Genomic DNA, 23,921 nt, shown 5'->3' with positions numbered 1-23,921 from the left:
CGATTACATAACTCTTCACGTCGATGGGGGGCGAGCTGGTCTACACGGCGCACTCCATACATCTAGGCCAGCTATTCTTGCGTTCATTGTCGTATACGAAATCCATAAAGGGCTGCAGGCCAAAATAAAAAAAGAAACTCGGGAATGGAATGGACGTACGTACGACGTCGATTGGCGGGGGCTTTTCAAACGCCCGAAAGGAGCCAGTGACTGCATTGTGAGTGGTTCGAGAGTGTGGAGGTGCCTCTCGACTTTGGCCAACGATGTCCGGAATGATAATGAAGCAGCGGGTTGAGCATGAGGTGGTGTGGGTGTGGCTCAAATGAATGTGTGTGTCGGTTGGTTTGGTTTTGGGAGTCGTGACGGCAAGCGGGGACTTAGTCTGAATAGTAGAGTCGCTCACGTTGCATCAGCGATCACGGATTTGACTGAGAGCGCTAGTATTATTGTCAAATGAACCAGGGTGCATCTTCGAGCCTGGTGGTGAAATTCGCCGACACGGAGAAGGAGCGACAGCTCAGGAGAATGCAGCAGATGGCCGGCAACATGGGCCTCATCCATCCGTTCGTCTTCAACCAGTTCGGCACCTACGGATCTTACGCTCAGGTGAGCCCACCATTTCCTTCCTCCCTGTTCATGCTGAAATGGTCCAAGCTACTACTGTATACTGTACATATATCTCTCCTCGGTGGAATGTTTTCCAATTGATTTGATGAAAATGCTCGTTGACGAGTGAATGGGTTTTGAGTGATGATGGGGGGTTGGGTGGGTTATGGGAGGAGGAGCGCCGGTTTGATCTAATGGACGGGAAAATATTCCGCCGGCTGCTGGGACCGGAGTGCGTGTGTGTGCGCGCGAGAGAGAGACTTGTGGGTTTGGAATTTGACGTGTTTAAACTACATTGCAAGTTGGTACAGCAGCAAGCAGCCATCATGGCAGCAGCTTCCGCGGCTGGAGGAGGAGCCTACATCGGAGCCGCCCCCATGGCCATTGCCACGCAGATTCCGCCGTCTGCCCTCAACGGGATCGCCAGCCCGGGTGTCGTGCCCTCTGCACAAGGTCCGTTTCAACTCTTTTTCATTTAATTTTTTCTTCTTGTATTCCACTTGTTCTGCTTTCACCGTGGAAATGATCAGCGTATGAATGATGAAATGATTTGAGCTAGTCGATTTATTCTGACGGCTATTTTTGAAACTTTTTTTTATTTTTTGAATTTGAAAAAAGGAACAGGATCCGGCGGTCAGGTCAATGGTGGACTCTCGTCGATCCCTTCGCCGACGATGCCCAATTTCGGAATGGCCCCCAATTCGGCTAACGGCCAAAACGGACCAAACGGACAGGATCCGGCATCTGTCTACAACGGTCTAGCTCAGGGTTATCCCTCACGTGAGTCCCCGATCATGTTTGTACAATTATTTCGATTACGGTGTCCTCGATCCGGACTTGAAATCCCCGAAATCATTTCGTCTCTCTCAAAAAATAACTTGCTCAAAACAATTTGACCTTTTCACCCGTTTCAATTCAAATTACATTACAACACCAAAAGGAAATCTTTTGAGAGAGAGATAAATTGCATTTCGCGGATGTATTTTTTTTTGACGTCCGCATTCTAATAACCGGAAGGAACTGGAAACGAAAGAAAGGGGGTGTGTCTCCCATACGATCTGCACCATCCAAGTTTTACATTTTCTCGACGACTCTCTCTCTCTCTCACACACTCTCTGCAGTAGCAGCAGCAAATCGCATCGATTATTTCTTTTCTTGACGGTCCGGACGTTCGTTCATGACGTCACGATCCGACTGTTGAGCGTCCCTCTCCAAAAGCCCCTTGCCATCGATCGACGTCTGCTCACTCGATAACGATTTCTTTTTTTTTTTATTTTCTTTTTATTATTATTTGATTTCTTTTTTTTTTTGTTGGACGTCGTACCATTCGACATGGCTGGAAGGGAAAGATACGCTCCAGCAATCGTAGTGGATGGGCCAGAAACGAGAAAATAAAAAAAAAATAAAAAGTGGGGGAGCCAGTTGTTGGCGCTATGCTGGCCAGCGCCGGGCGTCCATTGATCTTTTGACCGCTATAACAGTCTCGGGTGCTAGCGCCTGATGGTCGTCCGTGATGGTGGTTATTTCGGCGTGATGTCTGCAATTGATCGCGTCGAGAAAGAAGAAGGGAAAGGAGGGGGAGAGCTGAGCTCTTACGCTCTTGTTTGTGTGTGTATGCGTGCGGGGAGCTTTTCTTTGCTTTTTGCGGCTCCTGCGTCGTAAAAGGGGCTGAAAGTGACTGGGCTTTTATTGGAAAAATGACGGAGGAGATGAGAATAAGGGGAAAAAAAAAAGAGAGAAAAAGAGAGAGAGAGAGAGAGAGAGGCGTGAACGGGGAGAAAGGCGTGAAATTGTGTGCGGTCGGATGCGAGACATCCCCCCGTCCAGATGGTGCAACACACTCTGAGATGGTGCCGCCAATAATCAAAGCAGATCTTCCCTCTTTACTGGTGCTAGCACACGGCGGACTGGCCAATGGCGAAGCGGCGCTACAGCCCGCCGCTTTCGCGGCACTTCAAACCTACCCCGGCGTCGGTGAGTTTCAAACCCCTTTCACGACTTTTCATAACCTCTCCTTATTACTTTGAAAAAAATTGGGTTTTATTATTATTTTTTTTCTTTCATAATCTGATCGTTCGTATATAACTCACACACACAAACACACTTTTTGATTCTATTTTTGGTTCAATTCTTTTTCTCCGTTTGGCTTTTTTGGTTTTATATCTTCCGGTTTCGTTTCAATATGATTTTTGGGTTCTTTGAAAAAACTTGGCTTTCTTGAGGATATTACTCCGAAATTCAATGACTGTCGAATGTTGCATGTGGTGAAGTCTCCAACCCTCTCCGCCCTTTTCCCCCCATCCGTTTCTATATATACGTATATATATAATCCGTCTCTTTTCCAACTTCATCTCTTTGCATATCAAGCTTCCCATATACACACACCCACTTTATTATTTTTTTTTTTTGTCGATCCCAATCGACTATCGTCGACTGGTTCGTTCCGTTTTCTTATTCGTTTTGCCCAGCTCCGACGTCTCGGCGTCGAGTCAAACAACCCCAACAACCATTTCGCCTCCCATTCGAGATTGGATTCGTGATCGATTTGATGTGTGCGCTCACGTTGCTGTTCCTCCATCCCCGCCCCCTTTCTTTCTTCCCCCCTCTCACTCTCTCTAGATGTCTACGTGTGTAATTATTGGTGATTTCATTTCGATTCATTCTCCTCTCAATTTCGCATCGTTCGATTTGGAATTATGCCCACCGTCGATGTTTGCCTCTCTCTCTCTCCCTTTATACATTTTCTACCCGTCTTTCTCCCTCTTATCCATTTCCTTCCTGATCAATTTTGATTTCAATGTCGAGTTTGATGTGAAGGGGGACAACGCATTTCAATCTAAACGCTAATCGTGATTACGGGCAACGGTTTTTTAAAAAAGAAATGCGCCATTTTCAGTTCGCGCTTATATTGCATGTCTACTACCTAGTATATACCTGTTGGGTAACAAAAAAGTAAGAGCAGGAAGGAATTTTATAATTGATTTTACTTTTTCTTTTCTTCTGCGTGTGTTAGTAGAGATAAAGGCATAAAGTAGACAGTGGGTGGAGGGGAATAATAATAATAATAATAAAAAAAGTTGTCAAGTTTGACGTCACAGAACCGCTGGGAAAACATTGCCGTGCTAAAGCTTTAGACGCTCCTTTGATTCTGAAGTTGACAACGGTACCCCACACACCGCGTATTCAAAGCCGGCCCCCACAAGAGTTTTTGTTTGCCTCCCGAAAGCCAAGTTTGTCCTACCTCTTTTCAGTTTACCTATATGTTTGTTTTATTTTCTCTTTTTTTTTCTTCTTCTTTTCAACCTGAAACCAAACTTTGATTCTACACTTTTTTATTTCTCTTTCTCTCCGCCATTGTGTTTTTTTTTATAGTTTTGTTGAATCTTTTTTCTTTCTTCTGTTGGCCGATTTTACTTCAAATGACCCTGTTTTTTAAAAAACAAAACAAAGAAAGAAAGAAAAAAAAACTCGATTGCAAATGTTCGCTTCCACCTTTGACAGCCTATCCAGCCATGTACGGACCCATGGCTCATCACTATGGCAACGACGTATCCGCCCTGACTCCAGGTTCTACCGAAGGTAGCGCTCACGGTAAGCCAATTCGCAAGTCCCGAAAATCCTGTGACCCCCTTCTTTTTTTGGTTTTTGTTCTTCCTGTCCCGCCCCGAACCGAACGTTTCTATTGCCCACCGTCTCCGTGTAGCAGTTTGATGCGTTCTTGTCTAGAAACCTCACGAAAAGAGAAAACAAAAACAACGAAACATCTCAAAAGCCAAAGCAACAAAAGAGAAACAGGATCAGAGTCGAAAAACACCACTTTTTCCCATTTCGAGGGGGTGACTTTTATTTTGATTTTTGATTGTTTTTCCTTGTCTCTCTTTCCATATCAAAAGCGCGTTCCTCTTTTGTTGGTTTTGGGTTCGGTTGTTTTGTTGTTTTTTCTTGGATTCTCTTTCAGTTTCCAGCTGAGACGTATCGTCGTCAGCATCGCAACTCGAGCGATATTGCTGTGTGGCCTGTGGATGTTTGATATATATCTATCTCCTCTATCTCGTCGTCGTCTTCTTTCATATATATCAGCATCGGTTGTATATGTGTCGCATGACGTGTCATCTCGTCGATGTTGCCATCGCTGTTGACTTTCCACTCTCAAATGCATACTGGATATGTGTGTATAGTACATATATTATTTAGATATATATATGCTACAGACTGCTGCTTAGAAACTACTCTGCATATTCTTGTGTATGTATAAGGCCGGGGCTGTACACACAGCACACAGGGTCTTCCGTGAAATTCGACACTACTTAGTTCGCTCAAACGTCAAAAGAAAACAACAAACAGCATTCGTTTCGTTTTTCGCTTGGGTCTCGGCGGGTGGGGGTAGCATCTTTCGCTCGAAACATGTTGGCAACAACAAGAGACAATAGGACAACTTTTTTTTTTCTTTCGAAACGATACATGACAGCAGCCTGGGCTCTGAAATGTATCATATCCATTATTCCGGCCTGTTTCTGTCGTCTAACAATGTCGGATTGGTTGACATTGACATACACTTTTTTCCCCATTGAGACTGTATAGTTTACATCCAGCAGATTCCTTGATCCGAAAGACAACAAATAAAATAAAAACTAACTTGGGGTTATTATCATCTTCCCCTCAACTTGTCACGTTGCTATATAAAATTACACCTATAGTTCTACTTCCATCCACTCTACTACTATTACTGTCTATTTGTAAAGCAGTAAATAAACACAAGGATTTATGAAGGTGGTGGGGAAGTCCTTTTGACAGGAGTAGACATGATTCATTAGACATGACGTTCACTGTATATATACATCTGTCTAGTCTTTCGTTGGATGTTGCAGTGTAGGGAGCTTGACGGGTTTTGGGTAGGCCGTTATAGAGTTGCTTGATTGCTTTCAAAACAAGAAGAAAGAGGAGACGGACACAGACTGTGCTGCTGTATATGTGTGTGTGTTTGGAGTGTCATATCTACTAAACCTCTCCCTACCGCAGAAAACCCTTTTTGTCACAGATTCCCCTCAGCAACCCAAAACCTTGTCAGACAACAGAAACTAATGTGTCTCTATTTTTGTATTTTTTCTTTCCTTTCTTGCCTCCTCCTCGTTACGTTCCTGTTGTTTGTGTCCGAATGCAACGACGGACGACTTTTTTCTTTCTTTCTTTCGTCGGTTCTTCTCTCTCCTTGACGTCCTTCGTGCGGATGATGGATCTACACTCCGAAAAGGCTGCTCCATCTCCGGTCCTGAGGGTTGCAACTTGTTCATCTATCACCTGCCACAAGAGTTTGGTGACGCCGAGCTGATGCAAATGTTCCTACCCTTCGGCAACGTAATCAGCTCCAAAGTCTTTATCGATCGAGCCACCAATCAAAGCAAATGCTTCGGTAAGTTCTCTCTTTCTCTTCTCTAGCTCTGTATCTACAGTTCTACACTCGAGTGTGTGTGTTCTGTGTTTGCCTTTGCTTCTTTTTCTTCTTCTTCTCTTGACTGGCGTACGTTCTCGTCGCCCCTCTTCTACTATATTCGCTTTTGTCTGCCTCTTGTTATGTACATACATCTTCTTATATGTGTAGACTGTGGACGGATGGGTGTGTGTGTGACACTCATATTTTGTCATCTCGTCTCTGTACAATCATTGCAGGTTTTGTCAGTTTCGACAACCCGGCCAGTGCTCAGGCTGCTATTCAGGCCATGAATGGCTTCCAGATTGGCATGAAGAGACTCAAAGTCCAGCTCAAACGGCCCAAAGACGCCAACCGACCTTACTAGCGTATGTCCCATCAAAGTGAATTGGTGCCCATCGGACAATTGCCCCACATCTAAAAATGCACCCGTCTAACTTTCTACTAAACAACTATAAAACAAAAAACCACACTGAAACGTATCATTTAACAGGTATTCAAATTCAAATACGCAATAAGTTATATCTTCTTCTAACTACTTCATTCGTTCACATTCGTTCAAACAGGACAGGAAGAAGAAAAACAAACAAACAAGACTTGTACGGAAATTTTTGAAAAACCAAAAAATGTGTATCGTGTTGATTCGTCTGATGTCTGAGAGTTGGACTCAAGTGGAAACGGAACGGAAGTCACAATGGCGGAGAGTGTGTGCTGCATAATGATTCGAAACGAACTAAACCGATCGATCGTGACGCCCACCGACTCTTCTCTTGATCTATCTCTCTCTCTCTCCACGTCTTTTATTTTTTTGAAAGATGACAAAACCCCAAAATATTTGCAAAAAATTCCCAAACTACTCCTCGAAGGAAGCTCTCGGCGACAGTTCCGGCAACAGTCGTCACACAACTTGAACATTCCGCCCCTCGCGCTCTCCCTCTTCTCCGCTTTTGTTTTCCCTTTTATATTTCTGAAAGAAGAAGAAGAAGAAGAAACGACATTCGCCTAACTACGAGGTCTACACAATAACGAGCCCGGCTTTCTTTATTCCTTTTTTTTTCCTTGTTTTCTTCTTCTCCTCTCGTCGTAATCCGATGTGGCATCAAGTCCTGGTTTTCTCCCTTTGAAAAGGCCCCCCAAAAAAGGGATAAAAACACGAGACAAAAATCTCCAACAACAACCACAACAACAACAAGGAGGAGGAGCGCCCACAACTCAATTCTTCGGCGCTCAGTGCGGCACGCGCGTGACTTGTCTTTGTGGCACGTCAGCTGGGCTAAGAAGAAAGAAGGAGAGAGAACCAGTGTACTAAAAACAACGGATCGTCAAGAGAGAGAAAAAGAATCGGATGGATGGATGGAAGAAGAAGAAGAAGTGTCTGACCAAACATTGCCAAAGAATCTAGGGAAGAAACCAAAATCAATGGAGAAATCAACGTCTTCATTAAAAAAAAGGAGTGGTGCGACGAGCGCAAGTTTCTCTACATGTACATGTAATCCCCAAGCCATTTTAGACGGACTCTCGGGCGTCGAGAGAATGTGATCTTTTTCTTTCTTCTTCTTTTATTTTTCCGGGAGAGAAAGAGAGAAAGAGTAAGAAGGCCGCCGCCGAATTGCGTGTTCCTCTGTTGACTTTGGCGTCGTAAAAAGAAAAGAAGAAAAGTGATGGGAATTTTCTTTTTCTCCTTTCGAAATCCACGAAACGGAAGGGAGAAAAATACGAGCAAACATTTCGTTTTCATCACTCAGACTTCACGACCTCCTCTCCCCATGACGTATTATATATACGCATTTCGTACCTTGTGACATTACGGGGTGAATGGGGCCGTATTCGCGTCATCGTATCAACATTTCGCTCTCCGCGCTTCTCTTCGTCGATCGAATTCAAGCAAATTTTGTGTTTCAAAACATGGACAAAAGAAGAAAATGCTGACACACACACATGTTCTTGAAATATCTCCCCTACTGCGTATTGCAGTTTGGCTTTTTTTTTTTTTTTTTTGAGAAATCTTACTTTGTTCTAATTTTATTTTCAATTCAAAAATTTGAACGATCTCAGCTGAAAAAGATCGACAAAAAAGTATGTGAAAAATACTGTGGAGCCAAAGCTGAACAACAAATTCTAGTCAGTTTGTCACAATTGATCTCTCTATATCTCATTCCCCCATTGTTAAAGTGGAATTCACTTTTTAAAAAATTCGGGCGTGATATGACGATAAATAACCATTCCTCAATCATTTTAGTCAAATAGTAGACTTTTGAAATAGCGTGCTATCTCTCTCTTTCTCGCTCTCTTGTCGCTCCCCCCATCTCCTCGGCCTCTCCCTACTTATATCATTAAAGAAAATACTCTTGTGTGTGGCTCCTTGTTGAATGAAAAAAAACCCTCATACCCAACCAAATTGAAAACAAAAATTCTTCTTGAAATTATGATCCATGAAATAATTATGTTGATGACTGCTATTGAAATTGTGCCGTTGATAAAAACTTGTTCGCTCCCCCAATCCCGAGATCCTCCCCCATCCCAAAAGTTTCCCAATGAATTTTCTAACCTTTTTTCGTTTTTTTAAATTTTTGTAATTCCCAACCAAAAGTTTGTTCCCGATAGAGACTCGAACAAACTTTGACGTCCGACATCAGCCAAAGAAATTTCAAATTTTGAAAACGAGAAGGATAATTTAGGACGACTGACGTTCCTTTTCGTCTCATCCCCACCCCCACCACCCCCACCCCTTTTTAGACACCTTATATATTCCCGACCGAAAAGTTTTCCACCGTCATTACTTTTGACTTTCGCCCCGCAGCGAATTGTCGAGCTTTTATTTCCAAAAAGTTATTTCTCTATCTCTCTCTCTCTTTGAAAGTGAAGAGTAGTCTATAACCTCCTGCGCTAATGGATCGACTGCGCTTTTTGGTCCAAATGAAAACCAGCACATTTCTCAGAATGCCATTTGTAGGTACTAACTCAAAAAAGAAAGGGGAAAAAGAAATGTTAGTCGATTTTTTTTTCTTCGAACCCTATCGTTCCAGATTTTTTACATTCATTTCGATAAATTTATACATCGCGAGATTTCTTTTTTCTAGATTGCGAGATTTTTTGAAAAACGTGAGCTGATGCCGCTATATTGGATCGTTTATTTGTTGTGTTTGAAGAGCACAAAGAGCTTGCGAGCTTGGCTGAATTGAACAAAAAAGGAAAAAAAAAATACCATAGCGCGAACATAACGAGTTTATGTATTCCTCTTTCTCTTATAAAACTCCCCCCACCAATTCGCCCCCCCCCCCCGACTCTTAGGCCCAAATGAAGGCGTTATTTTCATTGATTTTTAATAGAAACATTGCAGTGCCATCGATTAACATGATCTCCCACTTGTCCCTCGTTTAAACCCTCATACCCCCCAACCCCACCCCACTCCCTCGCTCCCATCCCAACCCTCAACGTAATTGCTTATAGCCCAAACGTATAAATGGGTCTATAACAAAATGATGAATTTTTGATGCCCCCTGCCATTTATATCGCGCTCTTTTCCGTGCACTATATAACCAATCTCCCCAGTGACCCTGTATAATTTTAAGCTAATGTAGGATGTAAGAGAAAAAAAAAAATTCCCAGCAAAGAAAAAAAAAATACGAGGAAAGATGAAGTCATTAGCCAAGCGAATCATTGATTGAAGTCATCCGATACTTAACCATTTTTTTTTACTTGAAAACTTTTTCTAGTCGCAAAGAATTTTTTTTTATTCGATTCTATTCCAGAAGTTATTTTTTGATTTCATATTCAAAGCGCTGATCGAGTAGGTAGTATGATTTTGTTTCATTTTACGCATACAGTATATTATTACATCATGTTCGAGGGAAAATAACAATACAAATAGACAAAATGCCCTTCTAAATTGCAGCTGTAGCCGATTTTTTTTCTTATTTTTTTTCTCATATCCACTTTTTCCTTGCGAGAGAGTGTCATCATTCCGTTTGGATTTTTTCGTCTCTCCATCACAGCGCACGACTCTAAAATAAAAAAAATAATTCTTTGATTATCTATTTTCCAAAACGAAAAAAAGTCAACAAAAAAAATCACGGTGGCGCGAAAAACAAACCAAAAAATAAAAAATTGAGATCGTTAATTTAAAAGGGAAAACAACGTCATTCTACTTACGTGGAGGTGAAATCCGAGTTCTATATTTGATATCCAAATTTGGAACATTATTATGATTAACAATTTGATCCCCTCCCCTCTCTCTCTCGCCACGCCCGGTATTTTTGCTCTGCCTCCTCTTCCTCTCTTTCTCTCTCTCTCTCTCGCCCCTCCCATTTGAGATTTTAATTTTCTAAGTACATTATATAAGCAAATAAATGAACTAAAAAAAAAACACAAAAAAACAAAAAATAAAAATAAAGTCTAAAAAAAGAAAGAAAAGAAAGCCCCTTCTCCCTTCGATCATCATATTTCCTCTAATACTTATATATATTGCGCGACCATTTATCTATAATATATCCTGTTGCGGATGATATTTCTTCTCCTTTCTCCTCCTCATCCTTACTTCTTTCTTGTCTCACCCCAAAATGACATAAACACAAAAAACGCAGTTTCTTAAAAAAGCAAAAAGAAAAGGCGAAACGCCGGCCGATTCCCAAAATTAACAGATTGTTACTACTACTACTACTACCACTTATATACCGTGTATACCTTTCACCATTGACATTTTTCACAAAAGAGACAAAAGAATCAACAAACAAAAGATAAGAAAAACATATAGAGACAAAAAGACACAATTCTCTTTTCCTTCTCATTTCCCTCCCGAAATGGCACCGAATCTTTCGTGAGAGCGTGGATCGTGTAAGTGCTATACTGTTCAACAGATAATCTTTAAGTACCATTTACAGCTGGAATCTTTTTTTGAAAAAAAAATTACAAAAAATAATCGCCTACCAGATGCCAATACAACGCTTTGCAAGAAAAAAAAACAACAAAAACAAACTAAAAGATAATTTCATAATTTGTGACTCTTTGTTTTAATATTGTGCTTTATACTGTGTTACACGCCAACAGTGGTATATAGCCACTACCCAATGTGGGTAATTTTATTTACAAGATAAGGTATACAAGAAACTTTAGAGTTGAGCGCTATAGTGTAATTAAAGTGTAACTAAAAATTTGCCAGTTTCGGAAGTGACTGTCGGAAGAGGGATGAAGTAATCAACCTAATATCCGGGAAACAGAATCACTCGGTGTTTTATTCTCTGGTCTGCGACCAGAACATGTTAAGAGAGCCAACCAGATGATTCGAAAGATATTTCTTATATCAAATGTCAACCTCAATCCGAGGTGCGAGGTTATTCCCATACAGATTGGGTGGCCACAATCGAATCGCTATCTACCCGGATAATATTCCATCAGCATCAGTTGCTATACTGCGTCCAGACTCTTCGCTGTCGGTGTATCATGTGTATGGTGGCTGGGAAGAATGGGAAATCAATGTCAATTCTCATTTGGGCCTGAAACTTGGTCAAAAGCAACGAAAAGTGGATTGCAAGTTGGAGGGAGGTCAGTAAGAACGTAGCCGAAAGCCGGACGTGCTGAGCAATTCACTTCCATCAGCCCCAATCATTCTTTTATTTTCTACGCAACTTTTTTTCCCCCTTCTAAACATTTGGGGTTGGTTCGTTGTCTTCTTTTATATTTAGGAATTCGTGCAACGATGGCGTACACTCAAGTTCCATTAGCCAGCATCGGAATGTTCTGCTAAATTATTATACTGCAGAAACAACTCCTCTCGTTTACCCCCCGTTTATTTCTGTGAGTTGGACTCGTCGATTGCAGTGCCTCTAACTCAATTTCAAACAAACGTTTATAGCTGCCGCAGCCAATGTAATGATAACGTACCAAGTACCATCTCTAATAATGAAAAGGGTCCGACTCCTTCTAGTGACGTCACATTTGTGGGGAAAGAACGGACAATCAGCCCGCATCATCCGGAGCATTACAGCTCATTGAACCAACTTTTACACTTTTATTCGGTTAAGTGGTAGCTGGGAAAACGGCAACATTTTATCACGGTAGCTGTATGACAGGCTAAGTAGAGAGTATAACCAACGCTTGCTGTTCTTCATGCAAAGGAATTAATTTAAACGAAATTTCAAATTAGAGGTTGGTTTACGATGCTAGACTGGGAAACAAACGAGCCAGTGGTAGGCTATAGCAGGCTCTGGCTATAGTCTTCCTGGATCGTTAAACCCAACATGAAGACGTCATTAAACGTGGACGCCAGTTCGCCAATCACCAGTCTATAGTCAGAGCTATTTCTTCTATTATGTATATTCTATAGCTGAATACATGTATTCTATATATTGTATTTAGACTTTAGAGCTATGGGTCTTTATTCTTTAACGTGTGGTTTCGTTAAGTGGTGAATCTAAAACCTGGCAATGTCGCACAAATGAAATCATTAAGAATCAGGAACCAGTCAATGAGTCATGGCGGTCAGGCGTCAGGGGCTCAGGGCCATCAAACTCAAGACGAACAACGTAGAATGGCAGAAAGAACAATGTGATGCATGATGTATCGTCCTATCGTTAAAGAAAATGGGAAAACACAGTGGTATGTATAAATATTTTTTAAAATTAAACCGTAATTGAGTCCAATTACCAAATCCGTGTAAAATAGGAATTCTGGGTTGGACTCGTCGATTGCAGTGCCTGTAACTCAACTTCAAACAAACGTTAATAGCTGCCTCAGCCACTTAATTGCATATATGTCTATTTTTTGGCAAGTTAACATGACTTGGCACAACATTCCATGGCTAAGTGATTATATACCTAGATCATTGTGTCGTAGAAACACGATGAAAATATTTAGTCCTGTAATTTCTTGTCCAACGATGCTATACCATCCACGATGTATACTAACTATCCAAAATGCCACTATAATAGTGCATTGCTTGAAATCAGGACAAACAGTCAAACAGAGTAATCTTTGTTTGGAGGTGAAATTCCTGTTTACTATGATAAACAGAAAAAAGGTGAACATTTTTGTACTTAATTGTTGCTGCATATTTCTAATCTGTGATCCAAAAACTGTTTGAAACTAGGTTCCGAGAGCTCCATTACCTACCTGATTTGATTTTTATAGCTGGGCTCTTGGCTCTTGGCTGACAGGTATTTAAAAAAAATAGATAGATATTTATTTGTATTCATTAATACTATTCTGTATGTTAAATAGATGTATTTGTGTGTGGAATCTAACTTTTTTAGGTGATTTTGCCTACAATTTCAGTCTCACTCCCAGTGTGTCATCTGACCATGTGGCCTGAAATTGCTGTCCATATGCCGAAATGTCGTCCAGTACCAGAAACTTAAATGCAATGGTAACTATTTTTATATTTGTTTTCCAAAATTAAGATGTTGTAGCAGTCTAATTCACATTCCTTATTTGGATATTTCATTACATTTTCATTTTGTTTCAACTAAACTTGATTTTCAAACAAGCATTTATTTTTTCCAGCTGTAAAATTTAAAAAAAAAAAAAAATTGTTTAAGCATCTTTGAAGGAAGTCACATGCTAATTTCATTTTGTAACTACTGTGTCTTTTCATAACTAATTCAATCTTTTTCCCTTTAGGTTTTGATTGGATTAATTTAAGCTATGATGGTGTTTGCTGCTCAACGTGTACATGGTGAAAGGTGTGCTTGACCCAGAATAAGCTGCTGTTGTCTCTGGTGTTGGTGAATCTACAGTTAATTTGCTTGCCTTCAGATTCTCTGGACATGTGGTTTTTACAGAAATTTTGTCTTAATGATGAGAATTAGATTGTTTAAATATATAGATGTCTAGAAATGTAAACTGTAGAATCAGTCAAAAAGATATTCAGTGCAGAAGCCTTTTGAAGAAAGATGATAAAATTGTTTTTTTTTTTTGTTTATCATCACATGCTTTATCTGTGAAATAGCTATTCCTGTCCAAAACAAAATTCCACTTGGCCAGATTATCTGATCACATGGATTCACTGCTGTCCATTTTGCCGAAACCAGAAATACTATAATTGACACATTTCCTTTAGATTCAACATGTTAAACTGTTTGATGCCGAAGTAAGTCAGAACTCTAACCCTAACAGCTGCTGCTGCTGCCTCATACCCACAGGCAGAAAAGTTGCTCTATTTCTTCAGACAATTTATAATGTAAGTTTTATATTTTGTCATGACCCCCCCCCCCAATACTTTTAAATGTGGTTTTACATGATTTAATTTTCATCATATACTACATGTGTAATTGGACAATCTTGTTTATCTGGACTCCTGTAAAATTTCTTACATCATAACTACTTTGAGGAACTGCTTAATTCAACTTTGCTCCTGTCAATAAGATTTTACTCTTTTCAACTAAACATTAGAAATCTGTTCCTTAATAGTAATTTCAGTTTGTTAAAATAGGTTCAACAGGCAGGTGATATTTCTGCATTGTTGTTTAACACAACATGGTTTTTGGGTGCGGCCAACCAGTGGAAGGCGTCATCAAATCAAGTTCAGCTGTTGCACGGAGTCTGTGGTGCCGGTGTTATCCTGGAGTGTGTTGGTGTTTTGTGAAATGTTTCGCATAAGCTGTTTTGTGTGTCCCCAGGGCTTGCTAACTGACAATGAGAGATTTCAATGTTTAACTTTACTTGTGTCATTTTTGTTATCGTGGCATGAGAATCACTGCTTGATTTTTTTTTAAAGCAGGATTAACAGCTAGTTGAAGTCTTATCTTCACCTTCTTCTTTGTTCCAGTCTAATTCACACATGAATTTTTTTCAGTCAGCATTTTGAATTTGACATGAACAATTTTATTTAATGGTAAGCAAATGATTTGTGTTAACTCTTGTAAATAACATGAAGTGACATTTATTTGTCTTTTCATTAAAGCATTTCCATTGATGCTGAAGATTAATTCATTTCATTATGGTCATAGGTTTCGCGTTTATGTTCGCGTAGTTGCTGTCCGATGTGGCACGTTGCTGCTATGCTGGTGAAAGATCTTTCTACATCAAGTTCAATTGGCCGTTCGGTGCTGGTGTCCTGTTACCGAAATTGCATCATTATTTTTTAAATTGTCATTGTGTCAATGTAGTTTACCGTTAATAAGTTAAGAAGCAACAAAAACAAATATGGGATGTTTATGTCAAACAAATAATAAACATTTGTTTTCGGGGTTGGGAAAGGAAAGTGTAGGATGTTGGAGGGGGGGGAGAAAATTTCAAGTTTGGATAAAAATCAGTTAATATATAATCCCACATACATATCCCTACCAATGAAGCTCCAAACCCCACAAACTTATACCTTACAATTCTTCAAACCCCACAAACATACACGTACCAACCCTCAAATTTATACCCTAAACCACATAAACCCATGTTAAACATTCGCTATGTAATATATGTAAAAAAAAGAAAAAAATAAATATAATTTAAACCAACTTTTATTATCTTTCTAAATTGTTCAAAAAATTAACTCAATAAACAGATCGTCCGGTTCAAGTCATTTTTTCTTCTGTGCGAGTTAGAACGCAACCCGCCACCACCGCTGCGGCAATGAGACAAAAAGCGTTGTTAGTTTTGCGGAAATCTGCGTCAGTCCAGGTTACAAGTTTTTCAAACTCAATAACTTCTGTCGAATTTTGCATCTAGTCTACTGGCGCAAATAGCTATTCTATGTGTTTGGTAGTTAAGAAAATTGTTGTTTAAAAAACAAACAATGGTGAGTTTTTTTGTCTACTCAGAACACCCCATTGTTTGTTTCTTAAACAACAATTTTCTTAACTACCAAACACATGGAATCGCGATTTGCACTATAGATTACATGCAAAATTCTACGCGAGTTGTTGAATTAGAAAAATTTGTAACTTGACTAACGCAGATTTGCGCAAAAAATAAACCATGGCTTTTTGTTTCATTGGGTAGTGGGTTGCTTTGTTTTAACTCGCACATGCAGTTATAGGATTTGTCTACGGCCCCCAGAGATAGTATCTGGACCGAGAAGAAGAGAGAAGTACGAGGCCAGTTTTACTGGGGAGATGTAGTCATACTAGGCTTCCGGGTTAGACTCATGACCCTCCAAAAGTTTTCCTCGGATCATGCGCCTTCCAAGTCCCCGTTCGACCAGAGCCCTCCCCTCCTCCTGGTTTCACAGCGGGTGAGTGACCACCGGCGGGCGTTGGTTAGTGGTTAGTTAGAGAAACGGGGCCACAGAAAAGAAGGGAGCCCAGATATGCACTTGTCATTTATCTAACAACTACACAATGTATCAGTCTTGGATTACAGCATTCTCTCGTCGGTTTTCACCAGTGGGTGTGATCAGTAGCGAAGGATTACCCTGTAAGCAGAATGAACATTTATTTGGATAATATTCAAACAAGGTTGTAGCAACAGAAAGCAGTACCTCAAATCAAGAGGACCCGTGTAAGGAAGTAAACAGGGAGATTCAAGGGTAGCAGCCAACGGGTTAGCAAAGAACCTTGTCGACTGTATAGTCCTTTTTCTTCAAACAACATGACTTCTCATAAAGTCTATCATGCTACATTAGAAACCTAAAACCTGTAAATAAAAAATAAAGTAACCTTGTCTATAATTTGTGGCATCAATGTGCTTGATGTCTATGATCTAAAAGAATAATTAAACTTAAACATTAGATAGACTTAAGTGCAGAACAATACTTTAAATACATATAAGACTGCAACAAAATAAGTTCAGTGACATGACAAGTAAACTTACACACTAAACCACCAATCGGTTATGAAAGGTTCTCTAGAAGATGGCATGAGAAATTGGTCCATGCTTGGGTTGGTGATCTGGCAAGTCCCATAGAAGGATTCAGCCGATAATAGTGATGAATCCTAATAAAAGATGAGAAGACTATGTTCCAGCAATACTTTACTAAAGCTAGTATTGGTTGTTACCACTCTGTCATTTGGATGACATATTCTGTCCAGGATTTTTAACACAATAGTTGACAGTACTGGCTTTATGCACCTTTCACTTTTTTTCCTGGAAATCAAGTAGAAATAATGATGTTATTAGACACATATTCGGTAAAGAACACATGCCAAACAAATTGCACAGGAAATCTAGTCAATTTACCAACGAATTCATTGGTAATTTTCGAAGAAGATAGCTGTAGCTGAACTTTTGACCACGATATGTTGTGACACAACATACAACATTTTTTCACGCCATCTATTTGACACGTTCAAAACTCAATATCTAAAGGACTGGCCTTAGATAGTCACAAGTCATAAAAGTAATCAAAAAGACCATTTCTCTTTCCTTAAATTAGCATGGAATCTTTAGAATTCTACAGAGAACAAAGCTCACTTGTTAGTTTTATGCAAATTTTCCGGAAGTATACCGGAAGTAAGCGATAGCTCCTCAACTATTGAGCTGTCGACAAAATAAACCAAAAATGCGTGATCTACGTGAAATTTGGGGTCGATTAGGTGTAGTTTAAACGAAATCAAGAATTTGGTCAAAATCGAGATTTTTCCTGAACTATAGTTCAGGATAATTTTCGAAACCGGAAGTACGCGTACGTACAAAAAAAAACATGAACTTTACCACAAATTAGACGAGGATCACGAATATGTGGTTCTTTTGTGCGTCAGATGAATTTTTATTAAACTATTGACAGAAATGAGAAAACCGGAAGTAGAAAAAAAATCACATTATTAAAAATCTAACAAGTGTGCTTTTTTGCTGAAACAGAAACTGGCAGTTATCACCCAAAATTTCGTTATAGTGGAAGCGAGAAATTTCTTCAGAGATGTGCAAAGTAAACGTAACTAAACTGATGCTTCTTACAGTGGAAAATGATCAAAGGCTATGCTGTCTAGCGTCCGAAAGGAGAAACGTTTAAAAGAAACATAAAACTTAAAAGCAATGTCCGCTCTAGCTCGTTATCAGTTAACACTTAATTGAAAGATCCAACAAACAACGGCAAATATATTTGATACTCACGTAATATTCTCCCCTCCAAATTTATATCTCGTCTTCACCAAAAAAGCCACCACTGCATCACCACACAAAACAACAGACGAAATCCCCAAGGTGATAATGGACGTAAGACAACGAGAAGAAGGAAGAGCTCTTGACATTCTGTTATGTGCCTTGTCTATGGCATCTGTTTGTGATTCCAGACGTTCTAGCATCCAGGCAACAGCGATTAAACGAGAAGTTTAAAACCTTTCCTCTAATACTGAAGTAAAAGAAAGTCAAATCAAAATATTCCATGGTGACACAGTTTGTGCCTGAAGACATTTGTATTGCTGAACAACTTTCATAAAAACATGAATCTGATAACACTTCAAAAGTTATTTGTATCAGAAAATATCTATTTAAGAATCCAGAAATGTTTTGCTATTTAATAGAATTAGTTCCTTCTATAAAAAAAACTTGCGATAAAAAAAAATCTGTTTCTTCTTTTACGATTGTACACACTACATCTCTTAGAAATAAAACTGTTCAGAAAAATAAAATGGGGTTTTAAAACGATCGACTTGACGTCAACAAGAAATAAGGGGAAAACTTTTGTTAAAAACATTAAGATAGCCGTTATCGCTATGGTCCTAGCGATCCAATGTAATGAAAATGTCCGAAAATGGCTTGTTTTTGTCCTGACTCATGGAGATTATACGATCCTTTGCCAATCCTAAGATACATTCAACGTAGATTAATTCATTAAGCCCACAAAACATCAAATTTTTCCAATTACCAAGCAAAGTTTGGAAAATCTTAGCCGCTTCCAGTTTGCTGTACTTTGTCGGAGGAACAAGTTGACGAAAAGTAAGGCGTGATACTTGATCGCTCTACAAAAAAATTTCGTCAACATTTCTTATGGTATAGCGTTAATCAGGATTAAATACCATTTCATCAATCGTGTCCAATAAAGCCTGGGGTTCAGGAACTTTAACTTCTGAGAATGTGTCATTTCGCTGAGATGTCGAAAGAGAAGGTTGATTGTTGACAGGGGAGCAAGCTCCAAAATTTCCACGGGCAGACACTCCGACTGGTGGTAAATCACCGACGTTTCTAGAAAAATTTGCAATTTGAAAATCAGATCGACAACCTTAAGTAAAAATGAGTTTGGTTTGGAGCTTCGCTAAATATAATGAACTGTAATCGCACGATTTTTACCCAGTATGTTGAGTTGATGCAGTCGATTCGGATGCCACCTCCTTGATAGATTGCATATTAGGAAGATGTTTTTCTGCTTGACGTGGGGATGCATATCCCGAAACATTACTACAGAAATTTATTTTGTCGGCTCAGTAAAGACCAAAATAAAAAATATCAATTGTTAAAACAGTTACCTGACTGTTAAGTTGCTTAAGTTTGCAGAACGTGCAATTGAAATTTCATTGGGTTGCAGGTTACGAGCTCTCTCGGGCTCATCGAAAACAATTGCCAGAGCAGCCTCGTGGTTGGGCTCAACGACTATCATTGGGCCATCCTCTGGGTCGTTGGGCTCAACGACTATCATTGGGGCATCCTCTGGGGGGTTGGGCTCAGCGATTATCATTGGGCCATCCTCTTGGTGGTTGGGCTCATTGACTTTCATTTGGGAAGACTCCAGGTAGTTGTTTACATTAAACATATCCTAATTGATAAATACAATCAATCAATGAAAAAAATTTGAAAAATCTTAAATCGAAAAAGGCAGATTGACGATATTTACGCTATTCTCAGTTTGGTCTTCTTCGACAGTCACCAAGTTCCTAGTTATCAGCTCTCTAATCAAAGGATTTTGATGTGTTTCGACTGACGGACGGCGGAATATGTGGTGAACGGTACACTCTGCATATTCAGTCCTTACCACATCTTCATTGGGCATCTAAAGAAACAAAAATATACATTTTTAAACATTTAAACGAAAACGTCCATCATAATAAGTACTAACCCGCAACAAATCTTTACAATCGTACAGTTGAGCTCTGAACAATTCAGCAGGGATGATAATTTCCTTATCAATAATCAATCGACGCCGTCGACGACGTCCTCCTCCACCGGGTTGTACAGGTAATACGTCAAGCGATTCCAATACCATCTAAATTATGTGGTTCATGATTATTTCATACTTCACAGATAAATACAATAACAGTTACATACATCAGGAGATTGCATGGCCGTGATTGTGGTAGGAGCCTCTTCTCTATGGAACATAAAATAAATGGTTATTTCAAATGCGGCAATACACGAAACGAGAAAGTTGTTAACAATACCCGGCTGGCTCAGTGCGGCTTTGCTTGATTGGAACATCTTGAGCTGCATTACTATCATCGTGGATTACTCGCTTTGAATTACTACGTCTTAGATTAGACGGCCCTGTTTGAAAAGCAACATCTTCATAAAAAAGGCAAACACATATTTAATAATGAGAAAGTTCTCATACCTGGAACTGGTATTTCCTCAACATTGCTTTCGTTCCATGAGGATAGCACTTCTAAAGTACCAAATGCACTCCCAAACTTGTCATCGCCAATAAAACTTTCATCAATCTAATCATGACATGAACACAGAAAGACAAATAGAATTAGAAACCATAATGCACATAGACAGCTTGAGGTAAAAATCAAATACCGGTGGCAAATCTGCAATAGTAAAGAGGGGTTCATCTGTTTCTTTCAAAGTGATTGCACTTGGTGATACATAGATTCCAGAACTGTTCATATTAAATTCATGAAACCCAGAGGGTACTTCCATTTCAGCAAACAATCTTTCAATTTCACCTGGAGATGCCGGGCAATTCAGTTGTACTTCACAAAGTGTGGCTTCATAATAAAATATATTAATCAACACATAAAATCAAGAATTTGTAAAACAATATAACAGCCTACCTTGTCGAGTTTCATTGGCAATAGGATAAATAGACGGGATCTTGAGAGCATCAACCACAGCAACCAAGCGCCCAAACTCACTATCCTCCAAACTACAACCATCGCTCAACAAGTATTTCCCAGCTCCAATCACAGCATCAGACAAGTCTAGTCTAGATTAGATGAAAAATTACGTACAATGAATTAAACACATGAATAATTGCTTGAAATGCTGTTCAACTTACACATCACAGCTGATATTGGACTCTTTTAGTTTCTTCTCTGTCACTCTTTGCTGAAAAGTCAGCCTGACATTAGCTGAGGAATAATAACAAGAGAATGTAACATGTATCATTACTGCAAGTTTTTAAGTTAATAAGCTTACCAAGAGTATGGGACACTTGTTTGTGATGAGCAATAATGGCACCATGAGTCAGCATAGCGGAGAGGTAGAGGGAAAACCTTGGGCTTGATCCTTCAGTTCCTGGATTTATCGTTCTTACATATTGAACAATTTCTTGACTGCAAACAGGGAATGAATTCAAGTCAAGACTGAAAAAAAAGTTTTAATCTGAAACTTTCTTCCTACCAAATCCGGTCCACTCGCACTTGGAGCAAGAGTCGCAAGTCATTCTTCGAGCCCTTTCCTTTAAGTCTCAATTTTTTGTTAGCAGCGAGCCAAATTATACCAAACTTCCCACCACGACGATTGAGAATATCAATATCATAGAACATTTCTAAATCCACCAAATATCATATAAATTATGTAAAATATTTGAATCTGGTGGATAGTTGGTCTGGGGATCAACGAATATAACGACGGTGCGCACACGTGGGCGAATGAGTCTTGAAAGGGCTTACTGTTGACCAGCACAACCAGCACAGACCAACACACGTGAGCGAATGCTGAGAGACTTCAGACTAGGGCTGTGGCCCGGGCCATGAAAGCCCGGGCCAAAGTTCGGGCTAAAGGAAAAAAAGACCCAACCCGACTCAACCCATCGAGGCATTTTTTTAACGGGGCGGGTGATGGGTCGAACCGCCGGGTCCGCGGGTCAACCCGAGATGTGGCGCCATCTATTGGTCAAATAAAGAATCTCACAGCTAGAAAGTGCCAGAAAGATCTGGAGGGATAGGATAGCTTAAATCCATGCATTGCAGATGCAGAGTTGCAGACATTCGATGTTCAGTCATCACGTTTTAAGTAGACGCTGACACGCGCTAGAGCTTCAAAAGGCAGAACACATGAAGTGGTGAAAGCAGTATGTCTAAACGTAAATCTACTTCTAATAATGGCGAGCAGTTATCGCGTAAACCTCAAAGTTTGTCTAAATCGAGCAATTCTGCTGGGAAAAAGAGAAGTTTACCAATTAACATTGGCATTGAAAGTGATGATGAGAATGAGATGGATGATGCAGATGCACTTCCTGCAACAAGCACAGAAATAACCAATCAGTCAAGTTCAGCTCCATTGAAAGGTAGCAATTAGTCTATCTTTTAATTTGCTGTTTTAATGGCTAGAGATCTCCTCAGCATTCCAGCGACAAGCGCAGCTAGCGAGAGGGCCTTTACTGTTGGCAAGGATATTTTTGGCATTTCGAGAATGAGCTTGAAGCCTGAGACCGTTGAAGCCCTAATCTGTCTACGTTCATGGTACAAAGCAGGATTAGTGGGGGTAAAAGAAGTCTACGATTTATTGGAAGAAAACTTTGATACCTTACTTTTCAACTTTGGGAAAACGAAGAAGAAGAAGATTTTTAAAAACAATTTTTTGTATTTGTTCGATAACTACAGTTAATTCGGATTTTTACTTCCAACACTTACTTCCAAGTTTCTTTTCGTTTCATTGATGAATGTTTGTTTACATCAATTCTCATGTATTAATTTTTTTTTTGTTCATTTAAAACAGAATAAAAATTCAATTTTTATACGTTAGGAAATTTTGCCATTTATTGATAAACAGACTGAAAAGATGATGAAAAAGTATGATTGACCCGTTAAAAACCCGGGCCGTGACCCATCCTGTTAATATTTTTTGACCCATGGGTTGGCCCGGGCCGAACCCATTTACTCTGTTGGCCCAACCCGCTCCAACCCGTGTTTGAAGAAAAACCCATCTAGGCAACCCATTAAAAAAAAACCCGCCCAATAAGCTCCGGGCCACAGTCCTACTTCAGACTTGGGCACTTGCACTTGGCAGTTGGCACTATGGAACCACGAAGTCCAAACAGGATGCTAGGGCTCGAAACCAAGGTTGCCAACAATACCTACGAAAACTAAGATATTGCTAAAAGAACTTGAAAACGAATTGATTACAACATTTTTCTATTTTAATCTTGTTGAACTAAAAAATTATTTTATAAAAAACAGTATTAATGCACAACAAACGTCTCAAATAACAAATTAGATGTTATTTTCAACGGCGACAGACGGCGATTCAAATATTTGAATTTCGTTACGTCACCAACGTTGCCAACGTATGGTAATGAATATATAGGCTAAATTAATAAAGTGTTTGTTCTTCGCCAAATTCTATGGCTTGTTGGAATTGGAATGAGTTCAGAGTTGATAAAGATAATTTATTTGAATAAAGAAAACGGAAAATTAGAATGAGAACTGACCTAGTGACCTGAGTTGAAACTGAGTACACGCTATTTAATACTTCATTGACTGCGCAGTAGGCAGTAGGCCACAAGCGGCTCGCATTAAGTTGACCCGAAATACGAGTGAACGGTAATTTGATGACAAAGCAGAAGGCAATCTCAAGAGTTAAGATACGAAGAAGCGGAAGAACATTTGAGATAGAAAATCCTACATGGGATGTCTAAACGCCATCTTTTAGTGTTATTCTTATTCATTGACTGAAATAAGTAGTATTTCTACGCAATCGGCCATTAGCTATAACAAATAAAGTGATTGCGACAAATCCAATCAATAAGACAAGAGGCATCTAATTTAAGCTATAACTGTCATTCTACTTACCTTGTTACCTGTGTTAATTATTGTTTATTTTGTGTTAGCCTCCATGAGTGTAAAGGCGCTTCAGAGTGATA

The 23,921-nt window shown here is 39.6% G+C and overlaps 2 protein-coding genes and 3 long non-coding RNA genes across 20 annotated transcripts in view; 3 read left to right on the top strand and 2 right to left on the bottom strand.

Annotated features, from left to right (window-relative positions):
• LOC124200804 (CUGBP Elav-like family member 3-B) overlaps positions 1 to 10,803 on the top strand; it is a 64,676-nt gene extending 53,873 nt beyond the window's left edge. The window contains exons 6-13 of one of the 13 annotated variants that reach the window (XM_046597112.1): positions 442 to 606; positions 909 to 1,059; positions 1,225 to 1,386; positions 2,503 to 2,580; positions 4,108 to 4,197; positions 5,858 to 6,016; positions 6,274 to 6,527; positions 6,601 to 10,803. In XM_046597112.1, the coding sequence (XP_046453068.1) occupies positions 442 to 606; positions 909 to 1,059; positions 1,225 to 1,386; positions 2,503 to 2,580; positions 4,108 to 4,197; positions 5,858 to 6,016; positions 6,274 to 6,401 (933 nt within the window). In that variant the 3' untranslated portion in view covers positions 6,402 to 6,527; positions 6,601 to 10,803. Of the gene's footprint in view, positions 1 to 441; positions 607 to 908; positions 1,060 to 1,224; positions 1,387 to 2,478; positions 2,581 to 4,107; positions 4,198 to 5,857; positions 6,017 to 6,273; positions 6,529 to 6,600 lie in introns of those variants that run through there. The other 12 variants (XM_046597115.1, XM_046597107.1, XM_046597105.1 and 9 more) reach the window with 12 other exon arrangements.
• Positions 10,804 to 12,475: 1,672 nt separating this feature from the next.
• LOC124200316 lies at positions 12,476 to 15,099 on the top strand. Of its 4 annotated transcripts, XR_006877256.1 has the most exons (9): positions 12,501 to 12,628; positions 12,695 to 13,049; positions 13,119 to 13,185; positions 13,282 to 13,394; positions 13,649 to 13,763; positions 14,088 to 14,207; positions 14,460 to 14,608; positions 14,748 to 14,861; positions 14,977 to 15,099. It is a non-coding gene; the product is annotated as an uncharacterized LOC124200316 (long non-coding RNA). The 4 variants fall into 4 exon arrangements; XR_006877257.1 differs by having other exon boundaries at positions 12,476 to 12,628; positions 13,649 to 13,710; positions 14,460 to 14,861; XR_006877254.1 differs by having other exon boundaries at positions 12,500 to 12,628; positions 14,460 to 14,861.
• A 1,220-nt stretch (positions 15,100 to 16,319) lies between these two features.
• On the bottom strand, positions 16,320 to 17,158 carry LOC124199753. The gene is made up of 4 exons (XR_006876977.1): positions 16,960 to 17,158; positions 16,775 to 16,896; positions 16,443 to 16,597; positions 16,320 to 16,376 (listed from the first exon to the last, which is right to left on the bottom strand). It is a non-coding gene; the product is annotated as an uncharacterized LOC124199753 (long non-coding RNA).
• A 1,122-nt stretch (positions 17,159 to 18,280) lies between these two features.
• On the bottom strand, positions 18,281 to 21,783 carry LOC124200699. The gene is made up of 15 exons (XM_046597001.1): positions 21,458 to 21,783; positions 21,254 to 21,390; positions 21,114 to 21,186; positions 20,890 to 21,041; positions 20,633 to 20,823; positions 20,445 to 20,550; positions 20,275 to 20,377; positions 20,162 to 20,204; positions 19,953 to 20,099; positions 19,731 to 19,886; positions 19,366 to 19,652; positions 19,190 to 19,297; positions 18,919 to 19,084; positions 18,768 to 18,861; positions 18,281 to 18,704 (listed from the first exon to the last, which is right to left on the bottom strand). Exons 1-15 carry the CDS (start codon positions 21,601 to 21,603, stop codon positions 18,622 to 18,624), a joined length of 1,992 nt encoding a protein of 663 aa, XP_046452957.1. The 5' UTR covers positions 21,604 to 21,783; the 3' UTR covers positions 18,281 to 18,621.
• A 78-nt stretch (positions 21,784 to 21,861) lies between these two features.
• On the top strand, positions 21,862 to 22,803 carry LOC124200700. The gene is made up of 2 exons (XR_006877350.1): positions 21,862 to 22,346; positions 22,402 to 22,803. It is a non-coding gene; the product is annotated as an uncharacterized LOC124200700 (long non-coding RNA).
• The last annotated feature ends 1,118 nt before the right edge of the window (positions 22,804 to 23,921 follow it).

The sequence above is a fragment of the Daphnia pulex genome, chromosome 8 (assembly GCF_021134715.1).
Source record: "Daphnia pulex isolate KAP4 chromosome 8, ASM2113471v1".
NCBI lineage: Eukaryota > Metazoa > Arthropoda > Branchiopoda > Diplostraca > Daphniidae > Daphnia > Daphnia pulex.
This window is presented reverse-complemented; position numbering and strand designations above follow the sequence as displayed.

Coding starts and splice junctions, on each gene's coding strand:
- LOC124200699 (XM_046597001.1), bottom strand. CDS start 21,603: ATGTTCTATGATATTGATATTCTCAATCGTCGTGGTGGGAAGTTTGGT. Junction 21,187..21,253: donor ACAAGTGTCCCATACTCTTG/GTAAGCTTATTA, acceptor ATTATTCCTCAG/CTAATGTCAGGCTGACTTTT. Junction 20,378..20,444: donor TGAGGAAATACCAGTTCCAG/GTATGAGAACTT, acceptor CTTTTCAAACAG/GGCCGTCTAATCTAAGACGT.